The sequence below is a fragment of the Python bivittatus genome, unplaced genomic scaffold (assembly GCF_059951505.1).
Source record: "Python bivittatus isolate LINGU-HERP-01145 unplaced genomic scaffold, Pbiv_v1 ctg000350_np1212, whole genome shotgun sequence".
Taxonomy (NCBI): domain Eukaryota; kingdom Metazoa; phylum Chordata; class Lepidosauria; order Squamata; family Pythonidae; genus Python; species Python bivittatus.
Window position 1 is genome coordinate 1,398,150 of NW_028277074.1, and position 26,215 is coordinate 1,424,364.

General features: G+C 37.5%; 1 protein-coding gene and 1 long non-coding RNA gene across 3 annotated transcripts in view; one reads left to right on the forward strand and one right to left on the reverse strand.

Moving 5' to 3' along the window:
* MYH15 (myosin heavy chain 15) overlaps positions 1 to 26,215 on the reverse strand; it is an 87,207-nt gene that overhangs the window by 18,736 nt on the left and 42,256 nt on the right. For both annotated transcript variants that reach the window (XM_025167322.2, XM_007429270.4), the window contains exons 23-33: positions 24,961 to 25,216; positions 20,694 to 20,936; positions 19,185 to 19,361; positions 17,871 to 18,016; positions 16,850 to 16,940; positions 12,796 to 13,185; positions 10,883 to 11,009; positions 9,187 to 9,305; positions 8,614 to 8,810; positions 7,870 to 8,219; positions 6,812 to 6,936 (exon numbers count right to left, since the gene is read on the reverse strand). In XM_025167322.2, coding sequence (XP_025023090.2) covers positions 6,812 to 6,936; positions 7,870 to 8,219; positions 8,614 to 8,810; positions 9,187 to 9,305; positions 10,883 to 11,009; positions 12,796 to 13,185; positions 16,850 to 16,940; positions 17,871 to 18,016; positions 19,185 to 19,361; positions 20,694 to 20,936; positions 24,961 to 25,216 — 2,221 coding nt within the window. The remainder of the gene's footprint in view (positions 1 to 6,811; positions 6,937 to 7,869; positions 8,220 to 8,613; positions 8,811 to 9,186; positions 9,306 to 10,882; positions 11,010 to 12,795; positions 13,186 to 16,849; positions 16,941 to 17,870; positions 18,017 to 19,184; positions 19,362 to 20,693; positions 20,937 to 24,960; positions 25,217 to 26,215) is intronic.
* On the forward strand, positions 2,330 to 2,793 carry LOC112540742 (uncharacterized). The gene is made up of 2 exons (XR_003084827.2): positions 2,330 to 2,467; positions 2,584 to 2,793. It is a non-coding gene; the product is annotated as an uncharacterized LOC112540742 (long non-coding RNA).

Here is a 26,215-nt window from a genome sequence, read left to right on the forward strand (position 1 = left end):
CAAAGCTTCTTATAATGGCACTAAAATATTTACCTGGGCATTTTCTTATATGCACTTGATAGAAATGTTTCCATTTCTTTTTAATTTGCATGTGCAGGTTTTTCATTTATTTTTTAATCATTTGCTCATTTATGTCTATTGCGGATGTTAAAATGTAGGATTTTATGGCAGGCTTTAAGATCCAGCACGAGAAAACTGCATAGTAAAGTAGTACGGAAAATATGTGCTGGGGAATGACAGGAAAAAGGAATATGGAGCAGAATGAGCTTGCATGAGTCAAAAACCAGCCAACTAACCAACACATTTTCTCTTTAACAAAAGACAATTAAGAATTATTAAGAATCTTTTAGATTTCCTAGCCAAGATTCCCAATAAGGGCTAAGGTTAATTATTTAACAGAAAACAAAAATATAAAATCCTGCAATAATAATCCCTTGATTTTCATTAGTATTTGTTTTTCTAATTTAGTTGCCTAATGCAGTTTTTAAACTGGCTTTTAAAATAGAGGATCACGCAGCAGACTGCCGTATGGGAAGGAACAGTATAATTAATTTAATTTCCTCTTAAGTTTCATGTGGATTGAACATTTATTTTTCTATACAGTTTTGTGGCATCTGACTAGATATTACACAGTGAGATTCTGTAAAGTGAAGCAAATTCAGGTTGTGCATATACAGTACATGCTTATCAGATGTTGTTATTCTAATACAACTCTATCAACAGGTTGTAAGCAACAGTAGTCCTAATGAAGGCACATGTTTATCTGATTTCAGTCATCTGTCAAATGGAATTAAGAAACATCTTTTGTTCATGTAAGGGAGTGCAGGGAAACTTGTCTGATTTATTCAGTGCTCAGACCCACAGAATCGGGCCTTTGTTCTCTCTTACACACTCATATTCATAGAGACACCAGGAATATTTGGCAACATTTTATTTCAGGGCTTCATTTGTTCAATTTACAAGCTATTGACTACAATACTGAGGAACAAAAGGTAATGTAGGAATTCATATATGAACATGGTAGAAGTAAGAATCTAACTTTAGTTAAATTTCCTCTTTACCTCAGCTGCCTTTCCTTTTTTTCCCTCTCTACTTGCATTTTTCCCCCGTGCTTTGCATGATGCATAATGCTGTTTACTCTGAAAGAGGACAGCATGATGTGTGAATATGTATCAACAAATGGCTGAGATGGAATCATTATGGACTTTTGCCATGCAGTCCAAAAGCCAAAGGGCAAGCAAAATGTTGAGATGTTGTTGTTTTTCTGCATCTTGTGATGGCCAGGGACCACAATCAACACTTTTGGGAAAGTGAAGGCTGTACTGGGCAGGGCAGGGATTAAAAAAAAAAAAAAAGGTTACGCCTAGTTCAGTGCTTACATTACAGTTTTTTAATATCTCCTGCAGATTTTCACAACTGTAATCAGAGGGTTCACCAGAAAGAGACTCTGAGGTCATACATGGCCTCATAGACTGATCTGTCAAGATGAAGCTTTCAAATACATCACAGTGGTTATATGATGTTCAAGTAGTTTCTAATCTATCTGTGTAGCATATATTATATATCAAAGTGTGTGTGTGTGTGTGTGTGTGTGTATGCATACATATACATACATACACATACATGCTTGCTTCTTCAAAGCAGTGGAACAAAGCATGCAGTTCCTCTGCTCTAATACCAAAACCTTTTTATCTGATGGGGAAATCCCTGCAAAATATAAAATAGCCTGCAAAATTTAAAAAAAAAAAGACAGATTAATAAAATGATACATGTGGCTGATTCAGAGCTTATTTTCAGTATCAATGCATTCCAAACACTGCTAGATAAAGAGATGGTGCATGTAAAATAGTCCCTTTAAAAATGAATAAATGGTTTTTAAAATTTTAATTCATTGTCAGTGCTATTGAATGTATTCAATTAACTTGTTATGTAAACATATCATAATCAGGTGCACTAAATTATACTCAAGAGCACAGAAGAATGTGCATATCAAAAGATGAAACAAAGCTGATGACTGCCATTTCATAAAAAACAGGGAAACCATTTCTTGGCTGCAAAATTCCAACAATGGCAGAAAACACAAAAATCTGGATTTCTGCAGCCAAGACAAGTGAACATGATTTTTAAATATATCAGTTTTTCCATACTTTCCATACATTTACGACAGTGTTGGATATCTTACTGCCCAGCTGGGTAACATGAGAATTTGGAATAGAGCCAAAGAACAAGAAGCATTTATCTCTGAATCTATATAGTGTTATAATTACAAGGATTTATAGCCATTCTTACTTTTCCAGCATGCCCAAGAGATTGTACAAAGTAAATAAGATTTTCAGGTTTATTTTCACTTTGGGATAAGTATAAAAACACCTATTTCCTGGGCAAGAAAGACCCCGCAATTGTAGAAAAGGGTCTTTGGATCCAATGTTTCTTTTGCAAATTAACCAAACTCCATGGAGTCCTTGGGGTTCTCTGAGCTTGGTTCTTTTCTTGCAAACATTTTCTTGAAATGTTTTCTTGAAACATTTGCAAGAAAAGAACCAAGCTCAGAGAACCCCAAAGACTCCACAGTTCAACCCTGAGCTACACATATTCGCCTCTGTTGGTGACCAAACTCCAGTGTTTCCTTGCAGACTTTATTTTGTTCACGTGACACATAGAACTGCAAACTGGCCAACCATACTTTAGTTTAGCATGTTGTACAACCACAGGCTGTATCACTAGTTTATGGTTCAGTGTATTGTGCCCTGGATCAATTAGGTAAACTATGGCTAAATTAACCATACGTAAGCATGCATTGTAAATATACCTTCAGAGCAGATCAGAAGTAGCAAATTGGCCAAGCTACATAATATTAAATATGTATTTGCATTTACATCTTTTTAAAATTGTGGATACAATTCTACAACCAACCCTGGGAATGGCTGGTGCCTTGAAGATGCTTCCTGAGTTTATTAACACTTAATTAACATCATCATCTTGGAAGTATTATATAGGAAGTTTGTTATTGTAGCATATTTTAATTAATTAATTAATATTTATCTATTTTAATTCATGTTTATTCTGTTTTTACTGTAAACCACCCAGAGTCACTCTGCAGTGAGATGGGTGGTGACAAATTTGAAAAATAAATAAATAAATCTTCTAGATATGCAACTGATAATTATCTGACTGTAACAGTTGGAGGGGAAGATTTAGCCCTTTCCTCTCTTTCTGAGGTCTTGAGAAAAGCCCTTCCTCAGAAGCTGGAATTAGCCACGCTTCCCTGGGGCAGGGTAGGAATTTCCCCAGTTCAAAGACCAGGATTTTCCTCAAGATCACAGTAGAGGAGAAAAAGAGCCAGAGAGTCCCTCTGTCTGCCTTCTTTGATTTGGATAATTATCATCTCCCCCGGCAGATTCCATTTGCAAGTTAAATGCAAAGCCAGTTTAAGGTTATACAACTTTGCTCCTTAACTGTTTTACTAATTTACCTTTCCCAAAAATTATCTTTCATACAGAACAATTGTTTTCAAATTTCCAGTCTTAAGGGAACTGACTTTAAGGCCCTATTTCTACAACATTAAGGCTGTCAGGTTTAGTAGGCAAATATCAGACAACTGCTGGGTGGCAGCAAAGAGTTCTGCATATTTGCAGCCCAGGTTAAGGGGCCTTACACAGGGCCATGGCCACATCCCAACAGCCCCCTCGCCCCACCAAGAGCACAATCCTTCCACTGGTTCCAGAATATGCATCCTCATACCTCTGCATGTCCACCGCTGAGACAGTCTGTGTTGCTCTGCTCTAGAAGTGATATTTTCCTTATAATCATGCCTCAAGACTCTGCATATGGGCAATGTAGGGCATGTTGATAACTTGGGGGAGGCAAACTGAAATGATGTGCTCTGTATTACCTTTGCTGTGGCTCCAATTGGTTCTGCTGGTTTCCTGAGCAACTGTCTCTTCCATTAGGTTCCTGACTTCTTATCCCACACCTCATCTTTTTTTTGACTGCAACCCAACTCCCACAGACATTTTCATTTTCTTTTTTAAGTGAGTTGGCCAAACATTTGACAGTCCAGATAGAGACTGGCATATCCCTAAACCTGACTAGCCTACCTTTGGCTTCATGTGTACATGGGAAACTAGATCTGAAAGAACTCAGGTCTTGTGTTTCCTCTGAGTTTTCTTTTTTGTTTATCTTGCCATCATCACAACAGCCACCCAACCACAGAGGTTCCTCTGTATACATAAGGACCACCACTCAGTATGAGAAGACCCTGTGCATACTTGTGCTTGGGGGGTTAGAATTTTGGCCAAAGAAGGGGAGCCTATGCAAGGCCTATTACAAAAATGGGTACACTGTAGTGTGGGTAAGATTATTTAGCTGGGTCCTGAGTTCAGCTGATTGGTCAACAGCAGGATGGCTTAAAAAGAAAAAGTGTTCTGTATGCCAGTTGGAGGAGGCTTTTGATATGATACATAATGTTGAATGATGCTGAAGAGAGCCACCAATCACTGACTTTAGAGTAACGTGCACTAAAACACTGTGGACAGCAGAACTGCACAGAAGCATTCTGGGTGTGTGATGAGGATGTGCTTGGGGGCAACAAGATATTCTGCCACTCTGGTACAGGAGGGAAGCACTGCAAAGTAATTGGAGGGATTTGCTTCTAATCGACCACTAAATGAATCCCATCTCAACAGCATACATTTGCACTAATTGGCTCAAATAACCAGTTTTGGAATGATTGGACCTCAATCCATTTTCTTGTGGAAGTACCCCCTACCTCATAAGCCAGTAGTTCTCAAACTGTAGATCAGGAACCCCCAGAGTGGAGTCATTGCTGTTGCTGTTGTTTTTAACTGCCTGCTTAAAACTTACTCTGGGCCTTGTTTCATAATTCAGTTTTGCATGCCCCCAGTGGCAGTTGCTTTATTGTAAAGTTGGAGAATCCTATGATGTACAGATTAAAAATTATTTATTACAATGGGGTACAGATAGTCCTCATTTAGCAACTGCCCCAGACAATGACTATTCACAGTTATGGTGATAACTTTGCACCAATGCTCATATTTTTGACCTATGCAGCATCTCTCTCGATCATGTGCTCCCCATTACACTCAGTTAATATGCATTGACCCATTTTTTTCTCCTTCCCCCACACAGACCGCAGAGATTGCGTAAACAAGCTATCTCTTCTGGAGCTACTTTTCTCCTTTGGACAAGGCATCCCTGGAAAGTGCTAACTGCAACTTTACAAGCTCAGCTCTGTGACCTTAATTAGTTTATGAGAATGCTCTGGGGGTTTGCAGCTGCTGTCTGAAATTGACAAGACCTTAATCAGTTTCACACTAAAGGCTTTTTTGTCTCCTAAGCAAGTTGCCATGTATATTCCCCACTGTGTGCCTGTTTACTCTCTTGTAATCCCTTCCTCTCCAATGAATGTAAATACAAACATCAATTCTCTTCTTGTCAATTATACCAGTGCCAGGGTGAGCATTCCAAAGAATGGGGGAGTGGGGGAAAAGGGCTGTAAGATTTGCCCTTTTACCCGGCTTCCTCCTGAGTTGAGTTCTGAAAAGCTGCCCTGCCTTTTGGGCTAACCTGGCTGTTTGGGGTCATATCCTTCTGATGCTGTAAAGCAAAGGAAAGCTGAAGTAAAATTGTAAGCACAGTCATGGTCACATGATTTATCATTAACAATTTATTTGCTTAACAGCCAAGTTGCCAGTCCCAATTGTGTTTGCTAAAGGAGGACTACCTGTATTCATTTATTGCCCAACCCTCACACCAATGAACTCATTAGTTTTATGCTGGGATGAGGGGGGGGGGTGTCAAACAAGTTTGTTTATTATTTTAGGCACCACAAAGTTTGAGAAACAGTTGCACAAGCCATTCTACTAGGAGAATTTTGGCCAAGTTACATGGCATCACTAGTCTATTCCGCATTGGTTAGGTGAGCAGCAGTAATGATGGGACAGTTGCAGTGCTGCAGATACTTCTGAACTAACACTTCCAAGATCTTTCACTATTTTTCATGCTGGATGAGTTATCTGAGAGTTGTAGTTCAGTAATATCTACACCAGTGTTGTCCAAACTTGGCCACTTTAAGATGAGTGGACTTCAACTTCCAGAGTTCCCCAGCCAGCATGGCTGGCTGGGGAATTCTGGGAGTTGAAGTCCACTCATCTTAAATTGGCCAAGTTTGGACAACACTGATCTACACACATACAAACTCTTACAAGCATGTTCGATATTCGTTTTCAAGAAGTAACTTTAGCAATGGCATAAAAACTGCATTTGGGGAAGCCAATTTGCCACTTTTGGTACATTTTAAAGAAGTCCAGGATTTTAGAATCTGTATCTCACACCATTAGCTGGCCAGTTGGGTTTTTCAAGATCTTTGCTGCAAATATTTGAGAAATACATCCCAAACACTCCTAGCAAAAAAGCTCCTATACAATACTTTAACCATGAGTTGTATCTTTAGTCGCCTGACACAAGAGATGGTTGCTGCACTTATAGGTAAGCTGCTTTTCTCTATTTTCTTTTGTTTGAAGGAACACATTATACAATAAGTACAATGACAAAAGCACACATAAGCGTCAATTCCTAATTCAATTATTCAAAATTGATAATTCAAAAATAGTGTGTGCATCATGATGTCATGATGCAAGCTGTACACTTTCATACATGTGTCACGATATGCAGAAATATGTAAGGGGCAGAGTTTGCATCAAGACATCATGATATGTTTCAACGCTTGCCTTCTCTTGCCCCCTTGGAGACACCTATAAGAACACATTCTGTTTCCAAATCTTTATCTTACCTCAGCTTCTTCCAGGGCTAACTGGACTTCTGCTTTTTCTTGCTCAGTCTGTTTCTTCATTTTCTCTATCTCATGAAGGTTCTTGTTTCCTTCACTGATCTGGTCAGTTAGATCTGAAATTTCCTCTGGAAGAATTTTTTTTAATGATGAAGAAATATAAGGATCTGAAGTCCCCTCCCTTTCTTGTAAATCAATGTGTATGTGCACATCCATATGTGCACGTTTGTGTGTGTGTGTGTGTGTGTCCATTACCAGCTATCAAAGCTGAAAGATGTTGAATATATCATACTGCATCACTGGTTCCTACAAGGCAGAGCAAAAAGAATCTCCAGGTTCTGTCAATTAACTTTCAGGGAATGTTGAGATATTTGAATGGCTATACTGTTATTTTGATGAAAAGAGATGCTATACTATAGTTAGAGTACATAAGCTACAAGGAAATACTGAACATACAATGTTAGTATACTGCTATTTTGAAGAATATTGCATTATGAATCATAAACATGGCAAAAAATGCTATATCTCTCATTCACATGCTTGCTCCATTCACATATAAAGAGGGACGTGGGATTATTTAACCCTGGGTTGTATCAGTGCCAATAGTTATATCTTCTGTGCCATGCTTTTCTATGCTTTGGACATCCTCCCTGATCCAGTATCTGTGGACACTGTATTCCCCTTGTTTTGATAAATCAGTATCATCTACTCATAGCTTTATATTAGGTATCTGTGAGCCCTACCGTTCCTGGACCTGAATGTGTTTGGTGAATTCCAGAGCATTCTATTTCATGGCAAATCATACTTTTTAGGGATACTCTAGTTGTTTTCTGGGAGTTAATGCCTCTGATTTGGAAGTTCTTTGTGGTACTCCAGAGGTGAAGTTCCAGACAAATAAGTCCAGATCACACCTGGAACTTCATGAATCACCAAAGCAGACTTTTATTCACTCTCCTTTCAGGCAGGCAAATCACTCTGTATCTTTGTGGGACAAGGTCTCCTAGCTCCTGATACAAATTATTCCTGATTCCCCTGCAGTATTCTTGGTAACAGTGACCTACCTTGGAGATTCTTGTTTTCTCTTTTTAAGGTCTCCATATTGTCTAGGCTTTCTTCATATGCATTCTTCAGCTTAAATAGTTCTGTACTGAGGCTTCTAGACTCCTTCTGGGCACTCTCGAGCTCTGCTTGGGACTCCTCATACTTCTGTTTCCATTCTGCAATAATCCTATCAAAATTGCGCTGCTTCTTGTCCAGAACTCCTGCAGCTGAGTTGGCCTTTTCCAAGTCAATCATTATGTCCTCCAGTTCATTCTGCAGTCGGTGTTTCGTCTTCTCCAGAGATGAACATTTGGCATTGGCTGCCTCAATGGCTTCCTCTGCCTCCTGGAGACGAGCTGCCAACTTTTTCCTAACAGCAGATAAACATGCTAAATTAACCCGTCAAAAAAAGTTCTGGCTTTTACAAAACTCAAGCAGTGTAGTTTTCAGTTAATGCCATTGTGCTTTGTTTATTATATATTAGCAAAACAATTGTTTCCAATACCATCAGGTTTGGAGTATTTTTGCAGCACTTGGGCAGTGCAGATTTTAGGGACTTCTGAGACCAGTCAACCTCAGAAATCAGTGCTGATCTGTCCCAGAGTTCTTTCCGGTCACTCATTCTACATAGCATTTACATACAACTGCTTTGAGTTTTCTGCTGCAGTTTCACCACTAGGTTCTGCTTTTCTTTTCCATCTATTCATCCCAGGATATAAAAGGGATATAGTGAAAAGATAAGTAGTAACTGTGATGTGTCTTACTTGGCATCTTCCAACTCTTCAGTTCTTTGGATTGCATCAGTTTCATATTTAGTTCTCCATTGTGCTACTTCTGCATTCCCTTTAGAAAGCGCCCTCTGCAACTCAGCCTTAGCTTCTTGTTCCTCCTCAAATTGCTCACGCAGGAGGTCGCAGTCATGGCGGGCGGCCTGCAGAGCATGGGCCAAAGCATTCTTGGACTGTAGGACAAGAGAGCTGAAATTAGCACATTCCATAGCAGAAAAACAAGCTACAACTGAAGTAACTAGCAAGTTCCTGTGATGGATTTCCAGTTTTGGGTTTCACCTTTCAGACTTAATATTTTCATTAGTTACCTCACTTTAGCTCAACCAGTTCATAATAGCTATCACAACCTTTACTCTGGATTTATAATCCCATTCTATATTTTACACAAATCTTGATTTGCATGGCCAATTTGCCCTCTCATGCAAATCAGTACAGTTCCATTGCACTGACATGAGATATGTGATTCTGTTTACAAAAAAGATTTTAAAATGAGAATTTTTTTTTCTGGCTGTCTCAGTATCATGTCAGGATTCCTAATGAAAGCATTACCTTGGTCTCTTCCTCTAGCTGCCTTTTAAGTTCATCTATTTGTTGAGTGAAAGACAACTTCCCTCGAGAAAGTTGGTTGATAAGTGATTCTTTTTCTTCCAGCAGTCTTGTAAACTCACCTGCCAGAGGAGTATCAAAAACAATAACGAGCATACGTTTTTTATGACAGGGAAGCAGGATGGAATGCGTTTTGCTACTCAAGGCAAATATTCTACCATCTCTGGTTATATGAAAGTAAGATTGCCCTTCAGACATAATGGGATGGCCTGAGATAGTAAATTGGGTGTTTTATGGTACAAAACTTTTGCAGGCTGGGTCACACCTTGCCAAAATTGGAGTTACTGGTCACAGTCAAAGCAAAGGGAAAAAAAGACAATGTATGTGTTATTGGAATGAAAAGAATGTAGGATATTTTTACATATGAGAAGTGAAGTTTCAGGCTAATGCATAATGCAAATACAATAGCTGTGCTAGCCAGCATATTCAATCTCATTACAAAGGCATCTCTGCTTTGTATGAATATTGAAAGAACACTAAAAAAAAAAAGGCAGAAGAGTATTGCAAACAAAGTTTAATTCTTACATTTGGAACCATTCCTAGTCACTAGAAATAAAGTAGTGGAAGCCTGGCTGGATATTTCTGTTTGGTATCCTTAATTGAAAACCCATATATAAATTCACACACCAGTGTCCAGGATTCAAAGAGCAAACCCTTTTTCTGAGCCAAATGCTTCTGTATCTGTATAATTGCTTTGTGGGCATTAAAGAAATATGTGTGTTCAATATTTTTTTCTAATTTTGAATAGTATTTTTCTTTAAAAAATGATTAAACACTCTAATGAAAAGTACTTGCCTCATAACCAAGTGGGCTGCTGTTCAAGCAGTCTGGCCAAACATTTTTTTCCATTAGTTGTAACAATATATATATATGAGATACCCTTTCAGAGATTGGTTTTAAAAGCTGAATTTCAGTTAACAACAGAGTGTGTATGGTAAACAAAGTATATTGTACAGTATATCTCTTTAGATCCTCAGCAAAACAGAAGCTTCAATTAGTGGGGTATGAATGCTGGCCCTAGCCTTTTCCTCACATTCAACCAGAAATCTGAAGAGTGCTTCATTTGCATTTGCTCTGCAGTCTGGAAAGAACTCTGCTTTATTAGGGTTTGGATTGCAATTCTTGCTTACTCAACAAATACAGCATTTTTCCAGTCCTCTGGTGATTGCATAGAGCAGTGTTTCTCAACCTCAGCAATGTTCAGATGTCCGTACTTCAGCTCCCAGAATTCCCCCAACCAGAATACTGGGGAAGTTGAAGTCCACACATCTTGAGAAACATGGTATAGAGGTTAGGACCAGGTAGGTAAGAAGATACCCAGGTAATAAGCAGCAGATAAAGGGAGTGATTCTTCTACAAGGGGACAAAAGGAGCAGGATAAGTGACAGAAATGAGCATTTCTGCTGAAAAGGCCATATGTGCATACAAATGAAACAAATGAAATGGATCCCAGATGCTGCTTGCCCACGCTCAAGGAGAACCAGCACAGGAGATTCAGGTTCAGATCCCCACTCCATGGGGGTACCAGTCCACAGGGTGGTAAAAATAAACTGAGGAGTGATGTCTTGAGCTCTCAGAGAAAAAGCAAGATATAATGCAATTATTAATAAGTATTTTACAGCACTGTCCAATAACTTACCATTCTCAACTTGCAGCTTCCCTTTTTGTGCAGTGAGATCATTTACCATCCGGGTCATTTCATCTACTTTAGTCTTGGCCTCACTGAGATGATCTTCAAAAGTACGACAGAGTTTCTCTGCATTTGCCTAAAGCAGTGGAACAAACTTACTATAAGTAGGAAAGGAATGAAAATCCAAATAGAAATTATAATTCAGCCACCCCTGAACCTATAGACCTTGGAAACTGTAAAATTTGTTTGGAAGAGATTAAAATAGCATACCAATAAATTCTTAACTGAAGGAACAAAAATCTGCCTGAATATACTTGTTATTGTTATCTTATAATACAAATCAGCTTATTCTTGGGCATGGTCAAAACTTACACATTTAAAATGTTAAAATATTTTAATGATATGATTTCAAGAGTTTTACATATTGATCTACAAAGACAGCCTTTTGTTCTTTCTCAAAATATACCAAAAATTTGCTTCATCTATATCTATATATCAACCAAAACATTATTTCCCATAATTAATATTTTACTGGAATTATATCATCAAAACACACATACATAAACACACAGAAATATATATGGATGGCATATGAAAAGGAAGTCATTTAATTAATAATAGTTTTGAATTACTTGACTGAATTCATGAGATGAAAAATCTTATTTAGACAACAGTATGCTTCTGTGAGCCTTAGACATTCTTTTAGAAACTCCTGCCAGTACGGGGGGGGGGGGCCGGGGGGGGGGGAACCCTACAGGAATATTTTACAGTTCTTCCACACATCATTTATTATTAAAGAAAAGTAAAATTGAAGTTTTTCTGAAGATCATGATGTGATCTGACAATAACGTGTTACAACTCCTGCCAAAGTCCATAAAAGCTTTAGCTTTAGATTTTTGTAAACGAATTCAGAAATTGTCAAAGCAATCTGTTGTTACTATTTTGCTTAATACAGGTAGTCCACATTTAGCGACTACCTCATTTAGCAACCATTCACAGTTAAGACAAAGTAACTTTGCGACCAATTCTCACATTTACGACCTTCTGTAAAGCAAAGGAAAGCTGAAGTAAGATCATGAGCACAGGTGCCATTTCACTTAGCGACCGCTGTGCTTAATGACCAAGTTGCCGGTCCTAATTGTGATTGCTAAACAAGGATTAACTCTACAATAGATACTGTCACCTCAGAACAACTGATAGAGAAATAGAAGTTCTAAGAAAGGATTTCCAGACTTTTCCTTAACCACATGCACTGATCTAAACATGCAGTTTTTTTCACAATTCTACTGGAAAAGGTAAGAGGCAAATCATATAACTGTGATAATGATCTGCAAATGCAGTAGTATGTTTTAAAGTATGACTAGGCAACCTAGTCCTGTCCAGATATTTTGGATTACAACTCCAACAATTGCTTTCTGTTGGTCAAGCTGGCCAGGCCAAATGGAAAATGAACTACATAACAAGCTGGGCACCAAGTTGTCTATCTCTGCATTAAACTATTCCTCCCCACTCTGCTGAAATTAAAGAGTTTTGGATGGTAATAAGAAGCAGTAAATTCTCTCTATCTCTCTGTGTGTGAGTGCGTGTGTGTGTATGTATGTATGAATGTGTATGTATGTATGTATGTATGTGTATATATATAGTGTGTGTGTGTTATATAATATCTCTTGAAAAAATGGTTAGAAGCAGGAATGTCCATGGGGGAGTATCAAAAAAGTCAATATGGAGGCCACAACAATGAGATCAAAGCCTCTTCCTTTTTTTACCTGCATCATGACACATGTAAAAAAGTTGTAGTTCTGGTTACCATCTTGACCTTTTTGACCCTCCTGTAGACACCCCTCATGGAAGGATAGACTAGGAAGACTTGAATCCATTCTGATCCCCATCCAAATCTTTCACGTTAGGTTGATAGGTTTTACCTTTCCCTTGACCAGCTGCTCCATGTTGGATGATAGATCATCCACCTCTAACTTTAGCTCACTTTTCTCTTTCTCAAGTTTTTGTTTGACTCTCTGCAAATTGTCAACTTGCTCCCCAAGCTCTGCCATGCTGTCCGCATGCTTCTTCCTTAGTGTAGCTGCAGTAGCTTCATAATGCAAAGTGGCTTCTTCAAGGTCCCGTCGTAGTTTGAGGAACTCTGCCTCCCTTTTCTTGTTCATCTCCAGCTGTGCTGAACTAGCACCCCCAGCTTCCTCTAGCCGCTCACTCAGCTCTTCTAGTTCTCGGGCCAGATCTGATCTCTGCTTCTCCACTTTCGCTCGGGCAGCCCTTTCTGCTTCCAGTTCTTCTTCCAGCTCCTCTATACGGGCCTATCAGACAGATTAAAACGAACAAACAAAACAAACTCATACATAACAGTGTAATCCTTATGTATTCCACCTATATATGCTACAAACTGTATATATAACCTGAATCTTAAGTCCAACTCTCTTATTCAGAGTTCTTCCTTTACCTACATGAATATGAATATGAACTGCAGGCCTTTCAAAATTCTGTACCAACTTAGTGGGCAGAAAATTTGGGCAGAACAATTTCTCTGAATTTTTGAAAAGAAGGAGAAATCCTTCAGCAATCTGTTAAGGGCAAGACTCCTTGTTAGCCCTGACAGTACACTACTACTGAAAAAGCCCCAGGGGATGGATTTTCTTGGGATTTGTTGGTACGTGTGCAGCTAGGGAGGCTGCTGCTTGCACAGTAAGATGGCAGGGCACATAGAGCTCTGTTGACCACAATTAAATAATATTTCTTCTAAATTTATCTTCTCCTTAATCATAATTTGTAAAGCACAACATCTGTGATCAGACTGCATGAGAACCAGTAGGAAAAAAAATGCAGGTTAATATCTCTGCATTAGTTAGAATATTAATCGTAGAGCTAAAAAACACTGCATCATAATGAGGCCTAGGTATCTAAATTCTATCATCCCCAGACAGCATTATTACTGGGATGACAAAAGTTGCAATTCAACATATAATTGGATAGGAGAAAGCCACAGAGACATTAAAATAAAGGTAAGTGTCCCGTATGTATTCTGAATACATGGCGAATTTACTATGATTCCACCTCTTTAGAAAGGTAGTTTTGAAGCATTCTCCCATGACATCAGGCTGCAGTTCTATTTGAATTTATCTGGAATACACTGTTCAACATTGCAGGGTTTATTCTTAGTATGCATAGAATTACTCTAAGGCAATGTTGTCCAAACTTGACCACTTTAAGATGAGTGGACTTCAACTCCCAGAATTCTCCAGCCAGCATTCTGAGAGTTAAAGTCCACACATCTTAAAGTTGTCAAAATTGAGAAACACTGCTGTACAGTGTCCTGAACTAATTCCATCAGTAAATAAAGAAAACACATGGATTGAGATTTTGCTTAAGTTAACTCTACAATATACTGACCTTCTTGTCTGCATTAGTGGGCCACAGCATTAACTAAAATATACATTGGAGGAACTGATGTAGTGGGCAATTGAGGGCTTCACCCTCAGGCTTCAAGCTTTGTGAAGTAAATACTGAAAACTGGAATAATCATTAGTATTCCTTCATTTAATGGAACATCAAATTCTTCCCAACATTGCATTGCTATCAATCCAGCTTCCTTTCAACAGAAAGTTTGGACAACACTGCTCTAAGGGTTAGTTGATATGCAAAAGTCCCAGCATATGAAATCAAACTTTGATGGAAGTGGTAAATATATTTTTAAAACCAAGAGTATCTTATGCCCTTTTAACATTAAGGGAAGCAGTGAATTCTAAGGCAATGAGAAGCTCTTTTTCCATGTTTTGACTCTGAACTAGAACTGTCAAAGCGGTTTAGCCATATATTCAACTTCTGGGCAATGAGCAAGTTGCAGCATTATTAGTGGTACTTCCCATAATCTCCCCTCCAGAGAAAAATGAAAACTAACTTTGGCAGCTGTTAAACCAAGATGATTATGGAGCCTCCATGGATCAATAGCTAAAGGGAGTATTTTTATTTCTGGAAGAGTTTTGCTGTACAAATTCAGTGTTGATGTCACACATCACCACAGTTCATGTTGCCTTCCTCCAAGAGACAGTCTTATTCTGTGAGTAACTCACCATCCCCTATATATTTATAATCAAGGGTATTCAGAGAGCTGTTTTTGTTTTTGCTGAGGATATCCTTTTTTCCCCCCTCTGATTTACTTTCTCTCATATATCTTTCTTTCCAAGTGTCTCCTCATATCTTTTAGGACTGCCAATCCAGCAACTAAGTTCTGCCTATTAGTAGGATTCCCTACAGTTCAGGAAGGAGATTTCAAACCCACTGTCCTCAAGTGATCAATAGTTTCTCTGAAAAACCTTACAAAATAAAACTCAAGTTTTATGTGTGTTTGAGAGTGTGTATATAGGTATACCTACTGTGGAGGGAATGAGCATGATTCTCATTCTCCTCACAGAAAGTATACCTACAAGCACATCCTTTAAGACAGGGGTGACAGACAGCCATTTAGATCTGTGAGGAGTTCAAAGGCTGCAGAGCGATGATATACAGTAAATAAAGCTATAATTTTTGGATTCCTGATATTAGGGGAGGAATTTGGAGGATTGTCTTTTTCAGAAGGCTATATTAAACCTATTTGAGGACTTACCCTAGAGTTTTAATATGTTTCCTGCCTCAAAATGGCAGAAAATCATACAGTGGTTACAATCAGAGGAGGCCCTCTGCAAAAGAGATTGGGTAGGTGAGTGGGGAGGGCTGTGGGCAGTGGCTCCAGTTTGCATCTCCTGTTTTAAAGGTCTGAAATTAAGAATTAGATATGGACTTATCAGTTATGCATATCATTTATAGCACACCTCTCATTTTTGTTCAGTCTTTAGATGAATAGGTGGATGCTGAGTATAGGGAATGATAATTGATTCTGAATTGCCATTATGACCAGTCTGTATAAATGACTATACAAGGGAAACAGGTATTCTTATGGTGAGCCTTATTTAATTTCACTACTTAGGTATTTTCATTTTTATAGGTTTGACTTTAAAATCTTTAAGCCCTCCCTAAAGGAAGACAAAGGGAAGGTAAGTAAGAAAAGGTATCCAAATGATATGAAGTCCAAAACCTTTTTCAACATAAGGTGGATTTAAAAGAAAACTAGATAGACTCATGAAGACATAGTCTATCAGTAGTAGTTGGAACTGTAGTTGTGGGAAGCCAGTACATGGAGAAGTACTATCTAGACCACTAACATGACATCCTCCAGATCTACAACTCCCAGAATTTTCAAACAGCTTTGGAAATTCTGTAAATTGGACTCCCAACTTATCTAGCAGCACCAGAGTGTAGAAAATTAGAAGCTGTTCAGATATTGTATCAAGATACACCATTGTTTATCCCAAGGTGGGGCCCATTATTTTCCAAGGAGATCCTGAAGATGAAACAACAGAAAAGATGCCCTAAAGTGGCACTGGGGAAAAATGAAGAGCAAATCCAACCAAATATCTATAAGAGCCTTCGTTAGGGATTACATTCTTATCCTGTCTGCAGATAGATTCTCATCACCCCTGTGACCTGCCTTCTGCTGGAGAGAGGAGCCACAAGAACATCTACAGGGCCACTGTGAGAAATATTCTAAGCATCAGAAGTGGCTAGAATCTACTCTGAGTGAGCCTTTTTTGTCATGTTCTCTACCCTCTGGAACAGCATCACCTAGAGATTTGAACAGTTTGGACCCTGCTATCATTTAAATGAGCCTTGAAGACCCAACTTTTCCCCAGGCCCTAGGATACACTGGGGTATCTACTGGGATTGACCTATGTAGATGGCGGTGTACAAATTTAATAAATAGCAACACTATTATTATTTTTGCATATTTTTTCCCTTGGTACAATTTTTTTTTTGATCTAACGCTTTGTTTTTAAGCTGTGAGCCACCCAGAGTCACTCTTGATTTATAAATTATAAATAAATAAATACTAGCTCAATGGAGGAAAAGTAAGCATGACCCATTATGTACCTGAAGCTCTTTTATCTTTTTTTGGAGTTGTATCACTATGGCCTGTTCATCTTCAATCTTAGAGTTCATTTGACTGACTTCAAATTCTTTCCTGTTAATGCAATAGATATTTAGTTGTGGTGGAATATAAGAGAATGATTCATCAGCATGGATTTATTGCTTTCTAAGCAGAAATGCAGTTTCAGAAGCAATGGCCACCATTACTGCTATTCATCAAGATTTTTAAGAAACAGCTAGTTGTTAATGCAAAGTTGAAAAAAAAAATCAACTCTTGTCTCCTGATTTCCAAACTAAGCAAGCTGTAGATATTGTACCTTTAAGAACTCTGTTGTTGGGTGAAGCCAGTGAGCATACTTTGTGCTACATTTTAATCTGCGTGCCTAAGCCCATTTGTTGTAATGAAAGAAACTGCAGCAGATCAGGTGAGAAAAGAAAACAGCTAGAATCCTGCAGCACAGAAGCTTTGTTTTGTCTTGCTGCCTCTTATTATTGAGGTATAAAATTTGAAAGCTCCCAAGGTAACTTTGTAGGTAGGAATCATTCCCTTGACCCTTATTTTTAAAAATCTTACTAGCTATTAGTGCTCTACACTTCCTTCCCAAACAATCCCATTTCTGTTATGAGGAAGTTTTGGCTTACCAAGCCAAAGATACCCACCAGACACATATGGCAACACCCCAGGGTACTGGCAAACCTTCAGGTTTTGGCTGCTTTCCCTGGTCCAAAAAAAGCAGGGAGCCTCCAAGTACCCATCAGTTTATACTGCAAGCCTGAGTATGGTGGAATTATTTCTTATAATTGGTACTTACGTTCCACGTTTAGAAGTGAATATAAAGGGGACCCAAAATTGCTTGTACCAAAAAGGCAGGTCCTTTACAGATGTTTGGGACTCCAACTACCCAGCTAGCATGGTGAATTGTGAGGGACAAAGGATTGTGGAAATTGTGGTTGAAGGCATTGGATTGCCTTTCTCTATTTTGCCATATCAAATTGAACTATTAAAAGACTTAAACAACCTTACTTCTTTAACTTTTCTTCCAGTTGCAGCTTATCATTCTCTAAATCCATGACGCTTTCTTGAGTCAGCTTCAAATCTCCTTCAAGTTTTCGTTTGGCTCTTTCCAGATCCATCCTCACTTTCTTTTCTTGTTCCAGGGAGCCTTCAAGCTACAGACATAAAAAGGTAGAAGTGAACACCCAATATTTTAAGGCCTCAATGGACTATGAATTCTGACAGTACCTTACATTTAGTTACATAAATTATACTAAACTATAGACAAACTGGATTCACACATCATGCTAAGATATAATGTGGATTGTCTGGCTTTGTTTAGCATGCTGTGTGAGTCTAGCCATTGTAGTTTGTGGCTTAGCATGATGGGAGCATTGAATCACATATGTGTTCATACTTCACATTAAGCCATTGTTCTTGAACTGTTTGGCTTAATGTAATGTGTAAATTCAGCCAATTATTGTTTAATCAATGAACAATGATTAAATAAACCCAGGCTGCATTAATTATTTGTGTATTATTTAGATTTATAGGCTGCCAAAACCAAAGGTTATAGATGGCATATTAAAAAAAAAAAAACAGGATGGATGGATGGATGGATGGATGGATGGATGGATGGATGGAGCCATCCATCCATCCATCCATCCATCCATCCATCCATCCATCCACATAGGGAAGTGCAGCACATTGGGGGAAGGATACTTTTAAATATCAAACATCCATCCACAACTGGCCAGCTTGAAAAACATTTTTAGAGCTTTTCCAAAGGATTGCAAAGTCAAGGCCCGAAAAACCTCCAGAGGGAAGATATTCCAAAGGGCAGTGGCAGAGAACTGATGAACATGGTGAATTAACATGATGACCTAGCATAGATCTGTTTTTCTCATTAGGTTCATATGCTTCTCTTTCATTAAAAGGAACATGATAATGAAAGGATTAGAGAACTAGCAAAGAAAAAAAAAAGCCTACATATTTCCTTTCCAGCTATATACCTGTCTAGCAACTGAATGTCTTCTATCTATTTTTTCTGAGAAGCTTAGTAATAGGTTAAGTTGCATTCATTTTTCTGAGGGCAACTAATAGTCTGACATCTATGGTAAGACAATCAAAGCTATTACTTGTAAAAAAACCCAGCCAATCAATTAAAAAGCCCAATTTTATTCAGCTAGGTGACTTCTATGTCTATTGGATAACAGTTCTCACCACTCTCAGTCAACATGGTAATATTAACCAGCAATGATGAGAGTTGTATTCCACTGTATCTAGAGGATACCAGCTGGGGAAACTTAACCTAGGTAAATGAACAACAACAAAAAAGCATACATCATCTACTTGTTGTTCCAGTTTCACTTTAGCCTTGCTCAGAGTATTAACTTTATCCTCTTCTACTTGCAGGTCATCCAAGGCCTGTTGATGAGCTTCCTGTAAAGATTTCTTTTCTTTTGTAAGTTTGCTGATGGTTTCATCCAGTGCTGCCATTTCTTCTGTTAGGTTTTTAACCTGAAGAGTGAATTGGATGTAGAAATAAAAATAAGAGTTCCTTGCAGAGTTATTGTACTTCAAATGCTTTTTAACCCTCATTTGTGAAAACTAACCTCCAGTATATAGATAATGTACTTCTGATTCATACAAACAAAGCTGCCCCTTTTTGAGTATGCACTCATGTAAACTGAATCACAGACATGCCATCGTATGAGAAAGGAAGGAAAATACTTTAGAGGAAGGGTTTTCAGCAGTGGAATCTATTTGTTAAAAAAAATAAATAAATCCTAAAACTCCTCATCAGGGGAGAAGCTCTAGTGATCAAAAATAGTTGTGTTCAAGTGATTTTTTAGTCTCTCATGAAACTTCATCAAGTTCTTGTAGTGAAAAACACAGTTTGAAAAACCTGGGCTTAGTATATTGGAGCAGAGAAAGTTCCATATCCAAGTAATAAAATATGTTGCTCAAAATAACCTGCATAACAATTTGCAACACTGAAGATGTGGTAGTGTATAATGTATCCTCCATGCAAGTCTGGATGTGGCCAATGCCTGGATAGGAGACTTTGTGCCTGAAAAATCCTATGTACATTATTTCAGGTTCCATGAGGAAATAAATGTTGGATGGAGACAGACAGACAGACAGATCATGAAAACCCTAGTGCAGAGTTGCTGATAGACAAATAGTCAGATACTGCATTTGTTTATGTGAATGCTACCAGGAAATAACAGAATTATAGATCGCTTCTAAAGGCATAGATTGCTTCTTATCAGGATGATAAAATAAGAGGAGGAAATCATATAATTTATATAGATGCTGTCCCATCCCTGCCTTTTGTTGAAAAATTATTAGATCTTGAGTTAGCAAAGTCCATAACTGAACTATATATGTCATTTAAAAAACCTACCGTATTCAGTTTCACTGGACTTAGTGAAGATTTAATGTTATTCTGTCTCTCCACTTTCAGCACAGCATGTACAATTTTATGAGGTTATATTATTGCATTCACTCCCCCCACTATGACTTTTTTTTCTAGTTAAAAACTCCAACTGTTGTAACCTTTTCCCACTGAGAAGTGGCAGCTTTCTGAGGCATAGTTCAAACTGTGGGCATTTTATTTTTGATTCATTTTACTTTGAAATTTACTTTTTTCCAGAGGAACCAACATTGGCTTGACATTTTCATTAAGCTTTCTACCGCCATCCAAATATCCCTTTCCTGGTTGTTCAGCATATCAATGAAGTTAGGAATAATTTCATTCCAATATTCAATGTTTTACACATTTTTTATCATTATAGAGTTAGACCAGGTACTTTTGTGTTTTAAAAAATAATATCCTGTTAAAAGTACCTTATTTTCTGTGGCATGTTTTTCTTTCTCGACTTTTGCCAAAGTAATTTCAAGGTCATCAATGTCTTTCTTCAGCTCAGAACATTCATCCTCCAGCTTTCTCTTCTTGGATGTCAGCTCAGAGTTCATCTCTTCTTCATCTTCTACCCGTTCAGTTAGTTCTTTAACTTTGGCCTCCAGCTGGATCTTGGATTTAATCAGTAAATCACATCGTTCTTCTGCATCTGCAAGGGTATCTTGCTCCTGTCAGGATTTGCAGAGAATTGTATTAATAGCTCAGGAAAACCTGTTTAGGTAACAGATCCTCATCCACAAAATTGGGGTCTTTGATAGACTACATACTACTCTAAACTCCTGCTAGATACAAAAGATTGTTGCAAAAAAAGATCATTTTGTCTTCGTGGAAAAACACTTGAGCATTAGATACAAAGACTGATAGGTGAAATGTGTAAACACTTAGCTTTTAAACTGGTTCTTTATTCATTAACTGGACAATATGATTCCATGTGGTCAAAGTTAAACTTTTAGTTGTCTGACTTTTTAAATGTAAAAAATAATTTGTTGTGTTTTATTTAATTATTATTTGTGGTGGTTTTTAATATGTGTGTTAGAGTTTTTGTTTCTGTTTTGCATTAAAGCAATATTACTATGACTACTACTACTAATAATAATAATAATTAACCACAACTAACCACAGCCAAGTGGAACCTAGACAATCAAATAAGAAGTCCAGGATAGGACATATATAATTGCCAAAACTTTCAACTCCTGAGCTGATTTTTTAAAAAGCAATCTTCCATAGAAAACTAGACTCATGAAAGACTAAGAACATCAAAGTTTTGTTGGCTCAAATGAAAGGCCTATCTAGCAATATGTGTCACAGGTGCATTGTGGAAGTAACAGGCATGACAGATGGGCAATGGATGTCTTCCACTGCTGCTACCTTGAAACTGATATTAATGGGACATATTCTTTGATTTTGGATGTATGATGTGGAAGCTCTAATGATGAAAATCAAGGAACACAGTGAAAAAAATGGGATTAAAATTAAATATAAAGTACAACAAATTAATGACAACAGGTACAGCAACCTATACAATGAAGATATTGAAATAGTGGATAGCGTCTGCTTTTTAGAATCAAAAATCAGCAATAAAGGAACCAGCAGTCAAGAAATATACTTGGTAGAGTAGCAATGAAGGCTTTGGAAAAGATATTCAAATGCTGTGGTGTGTCTATACCTACAAAGATCAGAATCATGCAGGCAATGGTTTTCCATGTGATACTTTATGGAAGTGAAAGTTGGACTTTGAAAAAGCAGGATAGAAAAATTATTGAAGCCTTGGAATTGGAGAAGTTGGATCAGACTCCTGAGAATACCTTGGATACCAAGAAAACAAACAAATGAATCATCAAGCGCATCAACCCAGAGCTCTCACTGGAGGCATAAATAACCGGGCTCAAAATATACTTTGGATGCATTATGTGAAGACCTAGCTCTCCAGAGAAACCTATAATGCTAGGAAATGTGGTAATAAAGAGAAAAAGAGGACAACCAGCAGCAAGGTTACAAGATTCAGTTACAGCAGCAATGTGTGCAACATTAAAAGTCCCACAGGACCAGGCTGGGGATAGATCATCCTGGAGAACATCTATCTGTGTAGTCACTAAGATTTAACACTGAACTGATGGCACATAATAATCAGTCATACAACACTTTTGTTAATAATTGTTTTTTGTATTGTTTCTACTGTGTTGTTAGCACCCAGAGATGCATCTGTGAGATGGGCACCATAGAATTGATTTTATAAATAAATAATAACTAAATAAACTATCAACCCTAATATCAAGTGATGGCTCTATTTTATGCGGTGGTTTTTTTCTTTTTAAGCTCCCGTTTGGAATAATCTAAATTAGTGGTCTTTACCACATCTGGTGGCAGTTTTGTTTTAAAACAAAAACAAAACAGTACTACCTTATATTGTTGCTGAATCCTATACATATCTCCTCAAAAGCAAGTCCCACTTTCAATGGTATTTATTCTCAGATGAGTACAACATTTAAGCCTCAATGACATCTCAACCATGATTCTTCATTTTTGAAATGAATATAATATTACCTCACAAAGGATTTATGAAGTGGAAAAAGCCTGTGGTATAAATTTCTTTGCATGTATAAATATAATAATCAGTCAGCTGAGATATGACTTCAAGATAACAAACACTTAAAATATGCATTCTTGTCATCTTTATTTTTTTTTCCCTTGCCAGTGCAATAGTACACTAGCAAATTATATATAAAATGCTACAATCCCAAATTTATCATTTCCTTTCTTTGTTGATTTGCCATGGTAACTGACTCAAAAACTGAAATATGTATAAAAACATTAGTATTTATATCCAAGCTTTTAAAGTTTTGCACTTCATGTATTTACATGTAAAGTAATGTTAACTAATGCAGAGCAAAATGAAGGCTGTCATCCTTAGTTGAACAAATTATTGCGACTTCTTGTTTCTTTTTTAAGGTTTTTTTAGGATATTTATTTTAAAAAAGAACCCAAAGCCAGCTAAATTTATTTTGAAATGTACTTGCAAAATATGATAGAAGAAAAAAAACTTATTTTTTTTCCAGATTTTATGAGTAAAAGATTTATAATATGCCCCTTGTTAATTTCAACGAAGTTTTTGAATATAATCATGTTTCTCCTTTGTAATTTGCATATCCTTCATTGCATAGATTTATGCTGTTTATGCAATCTGTGTGTTTGCTTTAAATGAAAAAAAATGCAGAATTATTACTTGTTTACTTGCAAGAACTTATCAAGATTGGGATTCTCCAGCAATAAAAGAACATTTTCCCAACTTTCTTATAGCAACATTTTATCAATGAAAAGATAGTTCTTCTCCTTGAGAAAACATACTGTATCTAATGATATTCAAATAGGGTTGCCCTTAAGCCTGCCTGAACACAAAAGCCAGCCTGGTTGCAATACTATTGACGCAAGACTTAATTCCTCATAATAACTTCTACTTACTTATTCAAACCTTATGTGAAAGCTCTAGGCTTACCAACTGCATAGTTCCATTATGACAGGAGTGTGCAACTTCTGACAACTTGAAGTTTGTACAAACTTTGCATGGCATGTCAAGTTCCACTGTCCAAATGTTGGTGGGATCAGAACACAATCGGAGAAGAAGTTTCAGGAAAAGGGTAAGGATATTAAGGAATAAGTGCTAATTTTGCCCCTCCAAGCTCCAACAGTGTAAAATGGACTAACTTTTTTGGTTCCACCTTCTGTGCAGGGTTTCGGGGGGGGGGGGTCACACCTGGTTCCTGGCTATATGTTTTGCACAACTGCATTATAGGATTGCTTGATCACTCTAAACGGATGTCACCAGGCTGAATCTGTGAATGGGCTGCATGGAAGAAGGACAGCACTGAAGAACAGATGAAACATCTCTCCATGTTGTTAAGTTGGGAAGGATTATTCTTACAAAATGTCAACTCAGGATGAATATGAAAGTGGAAACTACCACAGAGTTTGATCAATTTCTGTTCTGTACATTTCATAGTGAAAAAAATAATTCTGATTTAGAAATATTATTTTTGGAAGGAAATGAAAAAAAGCATTTTCTCTTTCCACTTCTGTTGAATATATATTGTCCCTCTTTAAAAGGAAGAGGCCATCCACAATTTATTTGCAGTAAGACACTTTTCTCTTTTCTATCTTTCTCTGAAGGTAGCTTAGGTGATATTATTGCCATAAACATTGGGAAGCCATGTTGACCAGCAGCAAGTGCAACAAATTAAAAAAAAAAAAAGGATTTAATCTCAGGTATTTCTTAAAAGAAAACACCACTTTCTCCATTCCAATTTTTCCTTGCTGCAAAATGTCTGACAGTCAAACATTTTTGTGAAGATGTTCGGCACCCATCAATTTTATATTTTTATCAGATGAAGAGTGACAAATCAATTTTTATGCTAAGCCTTCAATTCTATTTATCAATTCATTCTTTATGATTCGTAGTACATATAATGTAATTAAATGTTATGTAAGAAGTCTTCAGGAAAGAAAGGAAGGGAGGGGACTTTTGGGTGAAGTAAGGCTGACATTATTAAAAGCTTGTGCTAGAATAAAATGGATGCTGTTTTAAGTATCGCTGGACTTCACTGTTTGTACATAACAGAAACAGTTCCACAGCAAGCCTCATTTGCTGGACCTAAGATTGGGCTGGATAAATTAGCATTGATATTTTAGTCTACTTACTGCCTGCAGCTGGAGAAGCAGGTCATTCTTCTCCTGTACGAGAGAAACTTGCTTCTCTTCAAGCTCCTTCCTTCTGGCTTCTGATTTTTCTAAGGCCTCCTTCAATTTCAGGAACTCTTCTTTCATATTAGCCATTTCTTTTTCAGTTTCTGCTGATTTTAGGAGGGGTTTGATCTTAAAGAACAGCTTCATCCAAGACCAATTTTTCACAACCATAAAAGCTCGAATGTTCCACTGGATCACAAGCAGGGCATCTCTGAAGGAAGGAAGGAAGGAAGGAAGGAAGGAAGGAAGGAAGGAAGGAAGGAAGGAAGGAAGGAAGGAAGGAAGGAAGGAAGGAAGTCTTGAGTTATTTGAAATGGAGCCAACTTTAATACTAGTGCTTGGATTTTCCCCCATGATCCTAGGCCTTTGTAATAAGTTGTTTCCTTTTACTAAATACTACAGCAATTGTACATATTTTTATAATTCCCATTTCTAGATTGCATACTCCATTTTGTATACACCATTTCTACCTTTTTTTTAATTTTCAAAGCAATAAGTACAGTTATTTATTTTTTGCACAGCATCGCAAACAGCTTTGATGGTTACCATTGGTAAGTATGCATGTTGCTTTATTATATTTATATAGTGTAAGTACCTTCTGAAATGAGAAAACAAGAATATACGAGCATATGTATATGTAAAAAGAAGAACAAATGTGCTGCTGCTGTTTTTCCTTCGTAGTATCCCAAATGTAGGTCTTTCTCCACTGCTGAATTATAGTGCTATATGCCTGTCCTTGAATCCATGTAATTTTTTGTTTGTTTGTTGTGTCATTCCATATCAAATGACTCCTGGCAGTTATACTAAGATAACATTTGCTGTGCTCATTGCCAGTCATTATCCTGCCCCTATTGCCAATGTTTCAAGTTACTGCAGTTATCTGACTTCCCTCCATGGTCATGGCAAAGCCTGACAGATTTTATATACCTTGAGACTGTCCTTGGATGATATTAGAATAATGGAAGAAAAGGCTACTTTAACAAAGGTGTAGCTAAGGATGACTTAAGGCTGTCTCACTCATGGACTGAGGATGAGAGGAATACCACTTCAATGGGACACAGGAGGAAAAGGATTAGCCAGAGCATGCAAGTGCAAAAATGGAAGTTATTCAGCTCCCTTCTGAATCAGACCAAAAGGTCATTTGCATAAGATGATAATATGGAGAAAGAAGAAAAACAAGACATTTTTCTTTCCTGTCCTTTCATATCAT